This window comes from Eumetopias jubatus, unplaced genomic scaffold (genome assembly GCF_037043125.1).
Source record: "Eumetopias jubatus isolate StellerSeaLion01/CBP00866 unplaced genomic scaffold, mEumJub1_p1.0 scaffold_14, whole genome shotgun sequence".
NCBI lineage: Eukaryota > Metazoa > Chordata > Mammalia > Carnivora > Otariidae > Eumetopias > Eumetopias jubatus.
In genome coordinates this window covers 52,309,735-52,329,866 of record NW_028274820.1, presented here as the reverse complement: position 1 = coordinate 52,329,866, position 20,132 = coordinate 52,309,735, and the positions used below count along the sequence as shown (strand labels likewise).

The window sequence follows — 20,132 nt, the reverse complement described above, 5'->3', positions numbered from 1 at the left end:
TTTTTGTTAATAATTTCTGGTTTTATTATATTACAAGCAGAGAATATGGTCAACCTAATATCTTTTGGCACACAACTTAATCTCTAACAATACAAGAAACTAAATTTGTCATGATAAATAGACTTCTCACTCTCAAGTAAATATTTTGAGTCAGAATCTTTATCTTTATATATCTTTTCATAATAGATGTTTTATCAAAGGATCGTCCAACTTCTGAAATATAGCCTTTCTCACTGTTTTATAAGGTGCTTGTTTTCTTTGTCCCTAACAAAATTATTAGCTCATGGTCTATTGTACATGAAAAGGAATAACTTCCTCTAGTTTCAACACAAACACAAGCCAAAATGAGAAGTGGCGTTTTCAACCACTTAAATAACCACCATCTTGAATTTTTTTAACAAATATTTTACAGATGAATTAATGGAAATCTACAGAGGCTTAATGACTTGCCTACCATCTCACATCTAGTACAGAGTAGCCAGGGTTGAAAAATATTTTTTGGATTCTTCTGTCATAGTCCCCCTTCCAATGTGCTCTCTCCTTTTATTAGCCCAATTATGGAATATATTCAAAAATTTTATGTATTTCTCATTAATTTGATTAAAACAATTGTATGCTAGAGGAGAAGCAAAAATTAAGTTTAAGGGACTGGGAGAGTGGGTGGCTCAGCCAGTTAAGCACCTGCCTTTGGCACAGGTCATGATCCCAGGGTCCTGGGACTGAGCCCCATATCAGGCTCCCTGCTCAGCGGGGAATCTGCTTCCCTCTGCCCCTCCCCCCTGCTCGTGCTCGCTCTCTCAAATAAATAAATAAAATCTTTAAAAAATAAGGGACTAGGGAGAGGATTTTTAGAAAATACACACACATGCACTTAAACAGAGCTACAGATTTCAGACTTGTGAAAAAATAAAAAATCATCTTTGAGATGGGATGAGGAAATCTCTCAGGGAAACTCTGGTTACATAGGCCATGTTATAATATTTACTGGTCAGTCTTGTCTCCACCGGGATATTTTAGTCATTAGTTTGAAATGTTTAAGTGAGGAAATAATCAGAAAAATTATTTCATATCTGTATAAAGTTCCCACTCCTCTCCTAGAAAGAATTTTAATTAGAGCTCCAAAGAAAATAAGTGTCACTATTTTTATATATGCCCAAACTTTTAAATGTCTGACAAATGTGGTCATGGAAGGTGTGCTGAGCCTGACAGAAGTTTAGTGTGTGGATTCCAGTCCTGGCTCTGTGATCTTAGCACACGTGACTTAGCTCTGGGACTCCAGATGTTTCTCTAGACCTCCTTTTCCTGAGAGGCTGTGCACAGATGGTCCCTACCATGTCTGTGAACTCAATTTTTGTGAAACCTAAGAGTGCAAACGGTATTGTCCTTTATTTCAGGTAAGATTTATTCAGAATGGATCCAGTGTCAGAAAACAGCACTAGTTAATAGATTATAGCATGAGAAAGGGGAGTTACAGTCCCTACCTACAACAAAGGTACAGTCATCCACTATTTCTTCACCTCAAATAGGATGACTACGTTATTATATTTAAAAAAGTCATTATGCTAATATGTTTTTCTTGTGCATGCAACAGGCATTTTGTAACTTCTCTGAGAATTACTTAAAGGTGATAAAAAAAAAAAAGAAAAAACTAGATATTTCTGTTACAGCCTGCAAGCTACAGCATAGGTTCAAAAAGTTACATTTTACCACACACCTAACAAAAGGTGGTGCTATATGCCTCAGCTCCATTTTTGTCTGTGGTTGTCAGAGCTATTTTAAGTTTTAATTGAAAATATGTATTTCCTAAAAATAAGTTAACTGAACATATTGCCTTTTCTCTTTATTAAAAAAAAAACAACTCTCTATTATGCCAATAATGTCAGAGATTAATAACAAAAGTAAAAGATAATTAAGCAGGCACATTTAAAATAAATGGAATTCAAAATGTATTGCATGCTTGATTGTTTGACTAAAATTAAACACCTCATCTGAATATGACTGATGGGACTCTTGCCGAAGGAACAATTAAAACAGCGCAACTCTGGTAAGATCAATCAGGGTAGGTCTCTCCTTATTTTCCATTTGCCTTTTGTTATTTATACCTGAAATGCAAAACCAGATGTTGCGTTTCTCACCTCCGCTTATGGTTGCAGTGACAGGGAAATCAATTGTTAATTGGCCAGCTCAAATTGTACTCATTTACTTATTACGTCTGTGTCTCTTCCTCCCTGATTTTAGATTTCCTTATGATCTCCTCAGGATTATTTGTTTTATGTGAGTAAAACCGGGATCCCACAGTGCTAAACTTACCAATTTGCCATTTGTTTCAGATTACTCTTCCTACATGCCCCAATTTGCATAACTTTATTGTTTTGTGGATTCTAAGCTTGTGAATTTATTACCAAGGCACCTGCCAGTGTTACTGTATTTAAGGAACTGTCAGCAGTTTCTATTTTGGGGTTCTAAGTTGGCTACAAAAATTCACTCCGGGCTGAATTTTGGCAAGTGTTATAGGGTAGCAAATGAAGAAGGAATTATTTTTAGAAAAGGGGGAGAGAGTGGTGGAGAAATAGTTTTTTGCTTGTTTTTTTTTTTTTTTTGAGGTATAGAAATATAAAATCGAAAACAGAAGTTGGTGGTTTCAGAAGTTTCTGAAAGATTAATCCTCTTTGGTTTTTCTGAAGTTAGTACCTTTTTCAACCCATTAGTCTACATTGCAGACTCATGCCTTGAGGGATTATGGCAAAACATTGAAATTATCCTTTCTATTTACAGGCACAATATCTTGTGTATGCATTAATCTTAATAATGGGACAGCAGTTTTAGGGGTGAAAATCATCCATTTAGTGAAGACTAGACTAGAACCAACAAGTTTCAGATTCCTGACAAAGTACTAAGCACCTGAAGTATGACCTTCAGGTGTGTCAAAGGAGGTTCTTCCTACCCTTCTCCCCTCTTGCGACACATAATCACTATCAGTACAAAGAGCTTCACTAAATTGGGAAGAATTAGGGATGCTCTGAGTTTCATCTAGTTTTGAAGCTTTGTCCCTGGATAAGAGTCTTCACAATCTAAACCTTTATTTGGCAAGCAAAAAAAAAAAAAAAAAGTCCAATATCCATCAGCGTATCTGGAACTTTTGCCGAATAATATAATTAGAAACTTTTATTTTTCCAAAGCATCAAGGCATGGAAGATAAGTATCACGCCCTTCCTGTTACCCACACACATGTGAGAGACTATATACATACACATCTTAGAATGAAGCAATGAACTATAGTTTATACTTTATATGCAATATATCTTAGAAGTAAAATATATACTATTTCCAAGGCAAAATGAATAAGAATCTTATAGCTAACTAGATGCAGTATCAATTAATAAACATCTCTTGAGCACCTTTTGGGGCAAGGCACTAAGATAAGAGAGTTGGGTTAGTAAGGAATATAAAACTCTGGGGCAGGGATGAAAGTATAATGTAAAATGAAGAAAAAGGAAGGGAAGTCTACAAAAGACATAATCTGCATCCTAACACTATCTATGGGAAGTATACTCTGATCCAGTTTTGAGCAAGCGGTCTCTCTGGCAGGTGCATAACTATTGTGAAATCAGAGGCAATGAAATAATCAGAAACTAACATCAAACACCGAATCACACAATCCATTCCATTCTTTCTTCAGACCTTACTCTCCAAGCAGCCTTTCAGTTATAATTTGATTCTCCCTGTAGAGTAACTTTCAGTGAGTCAGCCCTGTGTAGGTTCACATGTGCATTCTAAATCATTTGGAGCAAAGAATTTTTATTATAAACCAATATATTTGCATTCAGAGTTATACATTAAAATCTTACGAGTTTGGTTAATGACAGCCTGTCCTTGTATGAGAGTTCTAGTCCCAACATGCTAACCAAATAAGCGCCTAGATTTCTACTGCTAAGGTACACACCCTATATTCTATGAGTCCAGTCCTGACACATGACAGGAGCTTAATGAATGAGTAAAGGCGGGCCACATTGTAAAAGGCACTGGAGGGTAGCCTGGTCTCTCCTGGTAGCCACTTCAATTACTATGTAGTTTCTCTCCAATTTCAACAGGAACTAAAAAGTTCAAAGAGAAAAAAAGTCATGGTTTGAATTTTTACAATTTCATTTTATTTTAATCAACTCCAAAAATAAATGAGCTAAAGCAAAAAGGCTTCTAAACCATACCTCATTTCCACTCTTATGTTTCCACTCTCATAAATACTGCTTAAATAAATATCCTTTAAACCATGTTAGATTTTTTCCTATTTCTATGGCAGCCTATTGCTGAAAGATACCTTAGAATACTTTTAGCACAACCTCCTCCTTTACAAAGGAGCAAACTGATATGATTATTTCATCTAATCCTATAACAATAAAAAAAGGAAATAAGTACCAAAAGTAGATTAAAATAACCAAGAAGTTGTTCCTCACTAATTAAAATCAGGAAGTTTTGGTTAGTTTGATGTTATTAGGAAACAAAAATTATTTCAGAGTAACTCATGTATTTTTTGCTGTTTATCCAACTTTCGTTGGTATAGGATCTTCAAGTTTATCCTCAACATTCTGGTTATTAATAGTTTTAATTAGCTTTTTCACATTTATGGGATGATGATAAAAACAGCAAGTTCCTCAGAAATATGTGTTTTTCTTTAGTTTTTGTTTTCTTAAGCATAAAAACTTGCACCCCAAGAGTGAAGCATTGCCTATTTCATGTTTTGTTTTGTTACTGTTTTAATTAGTGTAACATTCCATGTTTTGGCTTTTAGTATCAAGTTTAACTGTATGCAACTGCCTATCTGTAGGGCAAAAGTGGTCAGATATCAGCAATTTCATGTGGCTCAAACTAATATTTACTAAAAATGTAGTTTTTACTGAAAATTAGTTATAGATAACATTACATTTTCTGGTCAAATATACCTAGTTGTTTTTTTTTTTCTTTTTAAGTAGGCTCCACACCTAGCACAGAGCCCAGCAAAGGGCTTGAACTCACAAACTTGAGATCAAGACCTGAGCTGAGATCAAGAGTTGGATGTTTAACCAACTGAATCACCCAGGCACCCCTATATCTAGTTTCTGATATGTAAACCAAAAATAAAATATTTCAGTAAGAGGGTTAAATTTAATTTGTAGCAAATGACTCCGCTTATCCTAAGAAGTTGATTTCCCTAAAAACAAGTACTTGTAATCATATAAGCACTCTACATACTAATCAATTAAAAATGAAAAAGATGTTTCCTTACTAAATGAAGTCCAACAAATACTATGTCAAATGTGAAATGAGCTCAAATAAAAATCAATGTAAGAATTCATTTATAGATAACTTGTTACATACCTCTATGGTGTTTAATGGGTCGTTGGCACATAGGAAAAGGGGGGAGAGTCTCTCTACTCTTAATTGCTTTTATAGATACCTTGAGGTACTTTAAATCATAAAAGGGTGAAATGATGGAAAATGGGGCACTGAGGAGAAAGATGGATGTTTACCTCAATGATCTCTGTTTACCTCATTCAATTAACAACCTAGTATCAGCTGTCCCCTGGATTCCGACTGTGAAGACTTCAGATTTCTACAAAATCTCCACACTCTACAAAAGGCAGTATAACTAGAAATAAATGACTTTCAAAGATGGACTTACACAAAAGAACGTAACCTATACAGTATACAACTTGTAACTAGACCTTCCTCTAGAATTTTTAAAAATCTAAACAGTTTAAAAGTGCTGAGAAATCCAAAATATATATTCATTTTGGTGAAAGACCACATGAATTGCGAACAAGCTCCCCTTCCTAATCAGACCCTTTGTTCCAGGTACCAAAAATGAGCCAGCATGTTTTACTGTTTGTGACAAAACCAGAAATAAATGATGAAGAGAAACTGAGGACTGATAGCTCCTGAAGAGAACGTGACATATCCACCACATTTGCATAAAATAGCTGAGAAAATAATATAACTGCTTCTCGATATCTGTTATCTAAATTATACTTCTGGGGCGCCTGGATGGCTCAGCTGGTTAAGCACCGGACTCTTGATTTCGGCTCAGGTCACGATCTCAGGGTCGTGAGATCGAGCTCCATGTAAGGCTCTGTGATCAGCACAGAGTCGGCTTGTTCCTCTCCCTCTGCTCCTCCCCCGCTCACTCGCTCTTTCTCTCTCAAATAAATAAAATCTTTTTAAAAAATAAAAGTAAATAAATTATATTTCCTTCAAGCTTTCCTTGTCCAAATCAATTTTTAAAACATCCTAAGAGGCGTCTGGGTGGCTCAGTGAGTTAAGCGACCTGCTCTTGGTTTTGGCTCAGGTCATGATCTAGGGCTCTGTGCTCACCGGGGAGTCTGCTTAGGATTCTCTCCCTCCCTCTCCCTCTGCTCCTACTAGCTTCGTGCCCTCTTTCTCTTTCTCAAATAAATAAGTAAATCCTTTTTCAAAAATCCTAAGGATGTTGTCATTTGTAAGACAAATATATTCTTTCAGGTAATTTTACTGAAATATACATTATTTGAAGAATGTTAAGTAGGAATTTTCAATTTGAAGTTCTGAAAAGTAAAACCAAAACCAATAAGCCATGCAAAAATGCAATTTGAAATAAGACAATAGGTCTTTACGTTTACTAATAACAAAAACAATATTAAGTAAAATTAACCATGAACAATTTCAGTTCTATATCAGAACGTCATCAAATTTGTCACGTGAAAACTGTTTTCACTATTTACAACATCTTTGTATGAAGAATAAAACTCAGCTGAATTTATTTACTTTTGTGAAGCACCCTTAGTTATACCAGTGACAAAACCAGTTAAACATTTATTTCAAATGATTATTTTTGCCTCTCTTACACTAGGCCATGTGATTTTAACAAACTGAAGTGAAATATCCCCAAACTTGAAAATTTTTATGTACTCATTTTATTTTTTTGTTTTATTAAGCTTTTCACTTTAATTCCTATAGTTTACAGTGTCATATTAGTTTCAAGTGTACAATATAGTGATCAACAATTCTACACATCATCACTCAGTGCTCATCATGATAAACGTACTCTTAACCTTCTTCACCTATTTCACCTATCTCCCCTCTGATGTGCTTTATTTTTTTAAAGATTTTATTTATTTATTTGACAGAGAGAGACACAGTGAGAGAGGGAACACAAGCAGGGGGAGTGGGAGAGGGAGAAGCAGGCTTCTCGCCGAACAGGGAGCCCGACGCGGGGCTCGATCCCAGGACCCTGGGATCACGACCTGAGCCAAAGGCAGACGCTTAAGGCCTGAGCCACCCAGGCGCCCCTGATGTGCTTTATTTTAAAAGAGTACCCTCAGTTAAAGTTAGTATTTTTTTTTTCAACAAGAATATTTTTTACTTGAAGCATACCTTCAGAATACATGGTTCTGAAAGATATATATAAAACATTCCATCCAAGAAAAAGAGAATACACATTTTCCTCAAGTACACACAAAAGAATCCCGTTTAAATCACATGAAGAGCCATAACAAATATTACAAATTGAAGAAGACTGAAATCATACCAAGTACATTTTCCAACCACAATGGTAAGAAACTAAAGATCAACAAGAATACAAAGTTGGACAATCTGCAATGTAAACATTAAATATTTCAATATATCAGTATTAAACAACACATTACTGCATAGGCAGTGGGCCAAACGAGAAATCAAATGGCAAATCAAAGTATGTCTCAAAACAAAAGAAATAGAAAACACAATATTCCAAAACCTATGGAATGCAGCAAAAGCAAATGTTAGAACGAAATTTATGCTATAAATGCTTGTATTTAAAAAAAAAAAGAACTACTTCACATTACACCACAAGGAACCAAAAAAGAGAAGAAACTTAGCTGAAATTAGTAGAGGAAACAAATAACCAAGCGGGGAAGAAAGCAAAATGCTTGTGCTGTAAACTCAAATAAAATGCAATGGTATCTATAATATTTCTGAAACAGTCTTCAAATTCAAAAGTATCAGCTTCTGCATAAACCCAACAATTTCCATTTCATCAGGGGAAGGGACTGAATCATTGCATGTCATGGAAATTATCTCTTAACTTTTATTCTGTAACTCCTTTAGAATGTTTTTTGGGTTTTGTTTTTTTATTGAAGGTGGCAACAGTAGAATCATGGGTCCAGGTTTCTTAAATCCCACACATACACATCTCGGTCTCATACATACTTAGTGATGCCAGTCTCCTTCTAGATTTTACTTATCTCTTTAATTCATTTTGCTGCTAAAACTTCCAACAATATTAAGTACACTGTAATGATTATACAGAGTTTAATGATGTTCTTTCACTAAATTTCATTTCTGGCTGTCCTGGTAACTTGCAATGGTAAACTTGACAAAATGAAATCAGTACTAGTTAAAGAGGCATAATCAGTAACTCAATGTTTTCTTCATAATGTCAACAGAGGAAACCATAGGCCATTTCTTTAGTTTAATCATTGCTTTTAAATTCAAAAAGTAGGGTTTTATTTTCAAAAGTGCTGAGCGTCAAGAATTAAGGTAATTTTACTATTTCCAGTCACATGCTTTATCTTAATCTTGATCTTTCTCTGAGGAGTCTATTTCATCTCATAAACATAAAGTTACAGGGTCATTTTTCTTACCTTTTGGTACTTCTTGTTCCTTTTCTGTCAGGCAATGATTCAACTGGTACTTGTAGGTCAACTGTCCCCAATTTAGCAATGCACTTACACACGTTAAGCTCTGCAGTTTACAGTGTTTGGAGGATAGCAGAATAAGAAAAGTGTTCATTGTAGCTTTAAGAACTTTCAGACTTTATCAGTCAGAAAAGAAACTTTATACTATTTTCAATTTGAGCTTAAAACAATCTGTGGTATTTTAGCATTTGGCGTGGATGTCTCATGTCACTTATCACATTATACCCTGCATTATAATTATTTCTGTAAATACTAAAGTTGTTTTAGGGACCTCTAAGCTCCATAAGGGCAAGAGCTATTTCTTATCCATCTTTGTTTTTGCTTTACAAAAACGCTCCTCAAATTTAATGTGCACACGAATCACCTGGGAATCTTGTTAAAATGCAGAATCTTTTCAGCAGTTCTGAAATGGGGCCTGAAGCATTGCAATTCTGACCAACTACCAGGTTTGCTGATCCTGCCGATCTGAAAACCACACTGTCAGTAGGTAGGGTACACAGCACCCAGTACAAGCCATGAACCACTTAAAACCATTTTTTTAATTTTCTTCGAGAGAAATACCTAGTTAGCTTTGGTAGAAAGTTAACTTTATTGAGTGCCAACAATGTACCAAATACAGTTGATAACTCTCACGTCCCTAGGAGGTAGGTACGATTTTATCGCCATTTTACAGGTAGGGAAATTGATGCACAAAGAGGTGCGGTAATCTGCCAAAGTAATTGAACCCACCTCTGCCTGATTCAACTGCCCTAGCTCTTAATCACATCAACATGTTTCCTCATAGCCATAATAAATGAGGTCGGCCTGGGACACACTTTCTCCCCTTTTCTCTCAGAGAAAATCTCCCTTCCTTCAAGGCCTGGCAGGATGCCACTTCTCTGACTTCCCTCCTCTGTATGTAATTGCCCCACTTCCCTTCAGGTTCCCCAGATATTTATTCATCCTGCTAGTGTAGCACTTGTGAAGGAGGATTTACAGTAATGAGTGGGGTCCTCTGATCTTCCTTGCCAGCTGTCAGAAGCTTGAGAGTTGGAATTTGGTCTTACTCATTGGTGATACCCTAAAAGTTAGAGCATGGGAGATTTTATTTTTTTTATTTTTTTAAGATTTTATTTATTTATCTGAGGGAGTGAGAGAGTGAGCAAGCAAGAGAGCATGAGCAAGGGGAGGAGCAGAGGGAGAGGGAGAAGGAGACTCCCCAAAGAACAGGGAGCCTGACGTGAGGTCAATCCCAGGACTCCGGGATCATGACCTGAGCCGAAGGCAGACGATTAACCGCCTAACCGACTGTGCCACTGAGGCGCAGATACAATGTCCACACACTACTCCCAGAGATTCAGATTTGTCAGTCTGAGTTAGAGCCTAGGCATCAGCATGTTTGTGAAACTCCTCAGGGGATTCTAATGGGCTGCCAGGTGAGAATCCTGGACGGTGAGCCTCAACGGACATAATGAGGGCTAGGATGTTCCCTCTGAGGGAGGTGGTATGCTTTGGTGGGTTTTGACAAGCTCCCTCTGGCTGATGTGTTGAGAACAGTCAACAGGGGGACAAGGGCCAAAGCCAAGAGCTGGGCTATCAAGTAAGAGGCCACTGTAATAACCTGGCTAGGAGAAGACCATAGTCAAAACAAGGGGCGTGGCAATGGAGGTAATGAGAAATAGTCAAAGATCTAGGTATTTTTTCCATGCTAGAGCCAATACTAATTTAAGACAAATTGTATGTGGGTCTGGGAGATAGAAATGGATGAAGGATAATTCCAAAGCTTTGGGACTGAACAACTAGAAGACTTGGTTTACTACTTACTAAGAGACTTCCGAAGGGGTAAGAAATAGGTGCACATTTGACACTATTCATTCCAGAAGAGGGCCAACCATCTCTAGGCTCAGTACAATAATGGAGCCTGCTTTTCAATAATGAAGTTCTTTTCTCCATCATATACTCTCCTTCCTGATGTCCTTCACGAAACCAGGCCCCTTCTCTTTCCCAAACTCCCAAGTTCTTCCCAGAGTCCTCCTTTCCTCTCGTAGATTTTTTCTCATTTTCCCCTATGCTTATTGGATGATTTTTCTCCAGAAGGGACACCCTTCTTACTTCTTCCTAAATCCTGAGACTAGCTGCTCTTCTTTTCTCCCATAGCAACCTCGCATTTTGCCCTCAATCCTGTTCTTAAATCCTATTATCCATATCGGTCTGGTTTTGTCTCTGGTACCCTAACTAGAAAAATACATTGGATGCCCCTACTGAGTCAGCAATCAGATGCTCCACACCAGCACACTGTCAAGGTAGAAATAAACAAACACTCTGCCTCTGTCTATAGAATTAAACCTTTTCAGTATGACAATATAATCTCCTGGTAAGTAGGAGATAAGAGCTGCAGTGTATGAAAAGTGATATGTTCACATTAAGTAAACCCTGAAAATTGTTTTCCTTGACAACCAGAGATGTATCTAACCACATTTCCAGAGGAAAATTGTACTCTGAGGTATCTAAGATGATAATCCACAAAATTAACTACTCTGTGATAGTCTACGATCGTGAAAATTACACTCAATACCCCTTCTTTGATATCTAAAAACATGTTTTCCTATGCCCAAAGTCTGTGATTATGAAAAAGAAACAAACTGAATAATCCAAATTGTGTTGCTCACATTCAAATCCTGAAGTACTAAACGAGAAAAAATAATTTTCTGATTATGCCACAACTTTATAGATGAACAGTGTCTGATGCTGCTAAATCTACCAAAAAGAAGGGATGATTTTAATGTTAGCTTTACCTATGGATGAGATTTTCTACATGTCACTGTCAGAAGATGTTTTAAATAAAAGGGAAAGGATCTTGGAGGCTTAGGGAGGTAGAAGCTATACTTTTCTTCCACTAGAAATCTTAAAGCAATTCTCACCTAAAAGAAGAGTAAAATAAATTTAGCTAGTTTGAAATGTTAAGTATCTTTTTGAAATTGAGGCTAATACATAATGGAAAGCAGGAATACTTCAATTTTGCCTTGCTTTTTATATAATTCTAAATGAAATATTCAAAGTTACAGCTCTCCATGTTAAAAGAAATGGATAACATTTCTTGGATATGTGGTTCTATTGTGCATCAAGGTGCACAATTTGATTGGAACTTGGCTTAGTTGAGAAAAGAAAGGTTAATAAGACAATTATTAATGTGCTACCTAAAATCAGACAGGAATGTGAACCTTCAACAAGACACAGTATATAGAGTTACTCTCAAATGGACTAATCTTTCCAAAGCTCACCAGTACATACCATTTCAAGAGTACTCTCTAATCCAAAGGAAGCAACCACTTTCCAATTTAATTTTATTATTTCTATCATTCCACAATCACAGAAACACACACACATACTTTTTTTTTAAAGCTTACAAAATAATTCTGTGGTTAAAATGGAATGATCCTTAGGAACATTAAGGTATCACCCTACTTAATGTGGCCTGTTCTTGAGTTTACCGACAATTCTGAGCTGTTCTTCACTTGCCCTCTTTTATCTCACATAACACATGGAGTGTAAGATGAGTAAGAAGATGAATGAAGTAGGAGGACTGATGATGAAAGGAAAGCATGAGAAGATCGTAAAGGTTCTGAAGGCCTGGACTGAACCAGAAAGGGAAGAGAATAAAGAAAGAGAGAAGACAGAAAAAAAAAAAATAGTTGTAGATACTAAGAACGATGTCTGTCTGTTCCACTGTTTAGACTCAAGTCAGATCTGACTATAATAGTAAGAAAATCTCCTAAGAAATCTGTAGAATCTCCTTAGGCCTTAAAGTGTGGATAGTAGGATCTATTAGTTTGAACCATATGAAATGGCCTGACCTACAAAAATCCCCATTGCATAAGGTTCGGCCTAAGATAAACATTTGCATAGTCAATGCTAATTATTTCCGCTGTTTTCTCTTCCCAAGCATGACTTAGATAAATATGCTCAAAAATGGGCAATTGGAAAGTTCCTCTAAGGAGCCTATGGGACTGCTTGTGCTCACACTGCTAGCCATACATGGAGCAGGGAGCAAAAATCAGAGTTTACCCCCCAACCCAGGACTCCTTCCACAACCCCACTGTAACAGTGGGAGGGTCCAAAGAGAGAAACAGAGTGAAAGGAAGAGCAAATGTCAGACTTATCTGCACACTCAGAATTTCACTGAGGGATGAAATTATATCTACCAAAATAGAGTTCCCTTCCTCCCCATGTACCAGAGAACAATGAATAAAAAATGAGTCAGCTGAAAGAATGACAGTTCCCCCAAGTGCCATGAGTTAGTGGCATTTTTTTAAGAGTAAATCCCAAGTTTGCCAAATTCAAGAGTCCTTTGCTGGTGATTAGTTAGCATGATTGACAACAAAGGATACTTTGAAGAGCCACCCATCTGACCGTGATACATCTTTCAGGGTTGGAAAAAGGAGCCAGTGCAAAGCATCTTATACCCTCAGTCATTATCACTGTCCTAAAAAATAAGAGCTCATACAATTCACAGCACAGTTCCTCCTTTAGCTGAAAGTTAGACAGATTTCCAAGTCCCACAGAAGCATTCACTAGTGGATTTAATGAGAGATCAACCATGAAGCACATCGAGGAGAAAAAGATAATATAATCAAGTATCTGATCAGCCCAAATTACTCACATAAACAGATAATATGGGCCAAGGAAGAAAAATGCTCCAAGTTGATTTGAAAGATCTTCACAGATCTCCTAATAGCTTCAAACTTGTTGAAAGAATTTAATAGGCTGTTACTACAAGCATCCTTGAGGATCACAAAGCACCTCAATGCAGTTGAACGTCCTCAAGTCTTTTCTCCCACAGATATGCTGATGAGCTTGTTAAAAGCTGGGCTGCTTATGGTGAGCAGCAAGTGCTGAAAGCACTTGGTCTGCAGAGTGAGAGAAAATCTTTTGTTCCCCCCATCATGAGTTATTAAGGTTATAAAATTTGGAACTGAAAGTTGGTCAACAACAACTTGCCGTGCTAACTAAAATAGACTGTGTGTATCTGAAAAAGAACGTTACTTTTCTCACTCAGTTTGGGCTCCAAGAAAAGAAAATCAAAATCAGAATGTTGGGTGAATGTTGTGATTGTCTGCTGTTAATGGCAAGGCTGCCGTTTAGACTTCTGAATTCCTATTTCAAAGAAACTTTTCAAAAGCCTTAAATAATGGTTTCACTAGTATTTAGGACTTGCTCTAGATGGGAAATACATCTTTAACTCTTATTCAAAACTGGGTGGCTAAAAACTTTTCTGAGGAACACAGTAGAGCTACCTTGTAAACTCAGTCTTGTGTATTTTTGCTGGAGCTAAATTACAAGCAATATATTGGTGAGTTGTAAAAGTCAAATAAAGAAATTAAATTTAGCACAGTGTTTACAATGGTGATTTCTCATTGCAGGAATTATGGGAACTCAAAGTTTAGGCTTTGTGAGAAAGGCAGATTTGTTAGACTTATTTTTAAATTTATGGGCATCAACAAATAGGATAGTTTCCAAATATTTTATTTGATCTGATTTTTTTAAATCTGGCTGGCTATTTGCTTAAAGCATTCACAAGTTTCCATTTTATTGGTGGCTAAATGAGCTTTTATTTGTAAATACACTGTGTCTACTTTTAAACTGTTTCTTTGGCTTTAGAGTTTATGTTTCAATGCATAAACATAAAAAAGAAAGATAAGTAAAATCTATTTTAAGATCTGAGAGGCAATTTTGAAAGTTTTGCTGAACCCCAAACTAATTGGCACCAGCCACAGAAACCACTCTCGTTAGCAGCGAATAATAAAGAGAAAGTATCAAAACCTAAATACCATACAATGTTTTTGTTTCAAGTACCAAGTGTGTTTAAGGTTATTAGCTAACTGTAAAGCAAACAACAATCATGACAAACAATACTAGACTAACATTTAATGTTGATCTATACCAGCGCTTGTCATACTTTTATGGACAGAGGAATCGCCTCCCTGCCACCAATGTGGATTCAGGTTGAGGAGGTCTGGGAAGAGCCTGAGAGTCTACACTTCTAGCATCATCCTGTGTGATGCCGATGCTGCGGAATGCTGAGGTCCAGACTTTGAGTAGCAAAAATCTATTATGTATTGAGCACAGCACTAGGCATATATTTTAACATGCAATCTTCTTAACTACCCTAAAATACAGGAGGTATTATCCCCACCTATCAAATAGGGAAACGGAGGAAAAGAGAGATTTCATACAAGTAGCAAGTGATAGAACCAAACTATGAGCCCAAGTCTCTTTGAAACCAAGGCCCTTTGTCTACAATATTTCATTGTCTTCATCTCTCAAGAAGAATCTCTCAGGGCACCTGGGTGGCTCGGTCGTTAAGCGTCTGCCTTGGGCTCAGGTCATGATCCCAGGGTCCTGGGATAGAGCCCTGCATCGGGCTCCCTGCTCAGCAGGAAGCCTGCTTCTCCCTCTCCCACTCCCCCTGCTTGTGTTCCCTCTCTCACTGTGTCTCTCTCTGTCAAATAAATAAAATCTTAAAAAAATTTAAAAAAAAAAGGAATCTCTCATTATCAGTAGTGAATGCTACATACAAATAGCCTGCTAATCCAAGATAAATGGATTCAACCTAATTCTAGAGCAGTTTAAACTTCAGATGCTCCGGCCTTACCACCTCACCTCATCCCCTATATATTTCCTTTTTGATAAATGGGATAGGAATTCAAAAGTCTAAATATTTTCATCATCTCCACAGGTGACTCTGGAAATCACCAAAATTACTCATCTGTTATGCTGTCTGAAGAGAAAACCCACTGCAATAAATGCCATCTGCATTCCATTTGTTACTGAAAATGGCAAATATGATGCTGATCAAGTATGTGGGCTTGAGGAAAAACATTTCATCCGTAAAAAACAGTTACACATTTATTTAGCATTTTCTCTTGGATGGCAACACACAAATTGTAATCTTTCCATTAACCTCTAGACCTTAGCTATAGTCCTTTTGTAGTTCACCTTTATTTCATGAAAGGCTCTAATCCAACAGATTCTGGCATCTCAAGCAGGTGTATGCAGAAAACCAGTCCATTCTGAGACCTTCCTCAGAGGCCAGGACATTGGGATGAAGCTGGCTCTGATAGGTTCCTTTCTCTCTCTACTTTTATGCCGTCGCAACAGCAAGCATGTGTCTTCAGAAACTATGATTAGTCAGAGCTCCTCCTGATGACCATGATATTTTCTGGAGCTTAGACAGGGCAGGCTTCTTTCCCCACTTCCACTTTCACAGTAAAACTTTTCAGTAGAACCAGCCATTTTAAAGGAACTCTATACTGGGCCATTTGTGCAAGATGGGATAATAAAATACAGGAAGAACTATCACCAACACTAAACCTGTTTAACGAAAAGAAATGAAACACAGATTGGGGTCTTACACCATCAATTCTCCCCAAAGTAGGAAGTTCTATCAGCCTTAACAACAATCCCACAGTTTCCACAAGCTTTTCACCTGTCTCACCATTAATTTTAGGCAGCAGTTGATTCAACAGTTATCAGGGAAAACAGATTCAGCAGCAGGGTAGTGTATCATCAGGGACAAACTGGAATCAGTCACTCAATCCATGTTTGGGAAAGACACACGTAAGTATGACTCTCCCATTTTTGTCAACATTAGAAGTGACTGGATATTCATATACAGTTTTTCTTCTCATGTCTCCAAAAATCTACTTTAAGATTCAAGTTTATCAGACACAAGTGCAGCATACTTTATCAGCAATCCCCTATTCAAAGTATATAAAGAGCAATGCTCTCAAGAGAAGATAACAAAGTTACCTCTTAGAATAAACAGAAATCCACGAACTATTATTGCTTTAGTTAAGAAACTGTCAGAAGTAAACATATGACACAGTTACCAGATCACATCTTTCATTCGCTATTACATACACAAGAATATTTTTATTTATTTGACAGAGAGAGAGACAGTGAGAGAGGGAATACAAGCGGGGGAGTGGGAGAGGGAGAAGCAGGCTTCCCGTGGAGCAGGACCCTGGGATCATGACCTGGGCCGAAGACGCTTAACGACTGTGCCACCCAGATGCCCCAAGAATATTTTTAAATGGGTACTATTTTTAATAGAATTTTATTCCAAAGAGGGCTCAATATTGATTTTCAGGGGTATAGGGCAGCACAACCCAGTATGTAATGTATTACTTCCCATTGAGAAGACTGTAAATGCCATACTTCTCAATACGTGTGTATTTACGTGCATATTTTGGCAGGTAACCCCTAAATGTGTGCAAGTTATCAATGAAAATATTTTGTTAATATGACCCGTAAGAGTCCTTACTAATAGAAACATGTCTTCTACACACATTGTGTAGCATCTGCTATTCAGTGTGGCCCCTGAGGAAGCAGCAGCAGAAGCAGCATCGTCCAAGAGCTTGCTAGAAATGCAAAATCTCAACAACAACAACAAAAAAATGCAAAATCTCAGCCTCACCCCAGACCAAATGAATCAGTGTCTGCATTTTAACAAGATCCCTTAGGTGACCCAGAGGCACTTTACAATTTGAGAAACACTGGTGTACCAGTTATCAAGCTAGGCACTTTGTATTTGTTTTTTAATTTAATCCTCCTAACAACCCTAGTAGCTAGATATTTTTCTTTTCATCATCACCACTTAATGGGTGAAGAAACAAGATTTGGTAATAACTTTTCCAAAGGTTACATAAACAAGAAGGGACAGAGGTAACAAAAGTCCTGTTTGTTTCTCTCTGCTGTGTTGTCTTTTTTTTATTATTAATTTTTTAAAACTTTATTATGTTATGTTAATCACCATACATGACATCATTAGTTTTTGATGTAGTGTTCCATGATTCATTGTTTGCGTATAACACCCAGTGCTCCACGCAGAACGTGCCCTCTTTAATACCCATCACCAGGCTAACCCATCCCCCCTCCACAGAACCCATCCCCCCTCAGTTTGTTTGTCTGAGTCCATCATCTCTCATGGTTCATCTCCCCCTCTGATTCCCCCCTTCATTCTTCCCCTCCTGCTATCTTCTTTTTTTTTAAACATATAATGTATTATTTGTTGTCATAAAGCAGAATGTCTTCATTCAGAGCCAACAGACAGGTGCTGCATAGTATACAAAGTTTGGTGCACCTTTCTTACAAGGTTCGTGATCTTCAACTGATTTTTCAAAGAAGTCTATGATCCAAAACCATTTAACAATTACTTCTTGAAATCCTTGTAAATAGGTATAGGGGCAAGCGATCCCCAAGAATTTATTACCCTAACATCAATACTTTAATCCTTGAAATTTGAAGAGGGCCACTACAAATAATAAAGTCATATTCCAAGCAGGAATTTAACATTTATGCATTTCCTTTTAAAAATCTGTGGTCATGAAATTTTTCTCCCCTGCTTATTTTAGGATGCTTAAGAACTTATATAAAAGGAGAAACGAAAATGAAGGATACTTTGTGCTGTAACTTTTAAGTCTAACTAAAAGTTGGCTCATCACTACAGATTTTTAAAAACACAGTGGTCAAAAGCATAGCTATTGGAATTCACTGGTTATCTAGGTTTGAATTTTAGCCCTACCGTGTGCTGTATACATAATCTTGAGCAAGGCATGTGGTTTCCTATACCTTAGTTTCCTAATGCAAAATGAAGATAACCAATCGCTATCCCTGTTGTTTTATTATATGAGATAATATAGGCAGTGGGCCGAGTGAATTGCTTGGCAACGTGGTAAGCACCCAAAATTGCAGTCAATTATTACTGAAAGTGCTGTATCTTATCAGTGATTATTATATTATAAATAGACTTACTGGAGTTTTTCCAGAGTCCAAGAAAGCTATTCACCAGATTTTCTAATCTTTATAAATAAAAGGATGGGCATTTAAGGAGTGAGCACTGGCCTAAAAACAAAGGGAAGGAAGGGGAGGGGAAACTTAAACTCCTTTCATTACATTTTTATTATGAATCAATGGTTCTCAAAGTGTGGTTTCCAGACTAGCAATATCACCTTCAGTGGGTACTTAGAAAAGCCAATTCTTAGGCCTCTCCCCAAACCCACTAAACCAAAAACTCTGGGGCTGGGACCAGCAATCTGCTTTATTTTACAAGTCTTCCAGCTGATTCTGATGCACCATAAAATTAGATATCTGCCAGTATAAACGAAAGGGAGCACTGAGCAGGGACAAAGATACCACCATCCAGTCTCTAAAGGTCCATCTTTGGTGTGTGGACACCTGAAGCTGTGATTAAATCTCTTGTGATCTATGACATGTCATCATAAGAATCTTCCCAGGCAGAGGAAATGCACATCTGCATAAATAAGAGCTCTCAACTTCCTAAAGTTAGGGTGTTATCCTCCTAGAAGCTTCCCCCACCTCACCAAAGGGGATAAATATAATCATTAAGTTATGTAGTGCTATGAACATTTACATCAAAAGGTCATATCCTCATTTTCGACAGAAATAAATGTCAAGTCTCTGATCCTAGCTTAAGGCCTGTATTTTACTAGGGCAAAATGCACATCTATTTAGGTTTAAAGCAGAGAGGTATTTACTAATAGGAAGGAAAATATTAAAGTATAAAGCACGCTGTTAAGAGTGTCGATTGCGAAGTCCTGCTGCCTGTTTTCCTAACCCAGGTCCCTCAGTTACGAGCTATGAGACATTGAGCAACTACTGAATCACGCTTTGCCCCAGTTACTTTCGTCCAAGAGGATAAGAACAATAGTAACTATCTTTTTCTTCTATAAAGATTTTTATTTATTTATTGAGAGAGAGAGAGAGAATGGTAGAGAGAGAGCATGAGAGGGAAGAAGGTCAGAGGGAGAAGAAGACTCCCTGATGAGCAGGGAGCCCGATATAGGACTCGATCCCGGGACTCCAGGATCGTGACCTGAGCCGAAGGCAGTCGCTTAACCAACTGAGCCACCCAGGCACCCAATAGTAACCATCTTCTAAAATGCCAAGGATTAAAGGAATTCACATATGTAGAACATACAGAACAGTGCCTGGCATCTAGTAGGGGCTCAATAAATGTTCATTTTTTAAAAAGTAGATGAAACAGAACAACAACAAAAAAAAACTGGTTTCCTCTTTGTTAGTGGTCTTATCAAAAGGAATGCATTCCCTTTAACCTTGGGATTTAGACAAATGCCTTGCTTTCATACTCTGCATGGCACCCACAATAAGGTTACAACCTTTATGTGGTTCCTGTTACTTAATTATTTCATGTACTTTTGCCAGGTTTTTTCAACCAGATTGCTGAGAACCACTAAGGACAAAAACTTCTTAAGTTTCCTCACATCCCCCACTCTGCCTGCCCTGTAGAACCAGCTAAACACATATTTATCTGTGATAATACAACATGAAAAAATAAAAATATGAATTACAGAATACAAATATTTCAGAATTCATTTAACGAGACAGCCGAAAAATTAGAAATATATTTATGTAACTTAAATATTCCTA

General features: G+C 37.2%; 1 protein-coding gene across 3 annotated transcripts in view; it reads right to left on the bottom strand.

Annotated features, from left to right (window-relative positions):
- HDAC9 (histone deacetylase 9) overlaps window positions 1–20,132 on the bottom strand; it is a 733,933-nt gene that overhangs the window by 690,805 nt on the left and 22,996 nt on the right. Inside the window, exon 3 of one of the 3 annotated variants that reach the window (XM_088018628.1) lies at window positions 8,631–8,730. The exons of the other annotated variants lie outside the window; for them this stretch is intronic. Coding sequence (XP_087874754.1) covers window positions 8,631–8,730 — 100 coding nt within the window. The remainder of the gene's footprint in view (window positions 1–8,630; window positions 8,731–20,132) is intronic. 3 annotated transcript variants of the gene reach the window in all.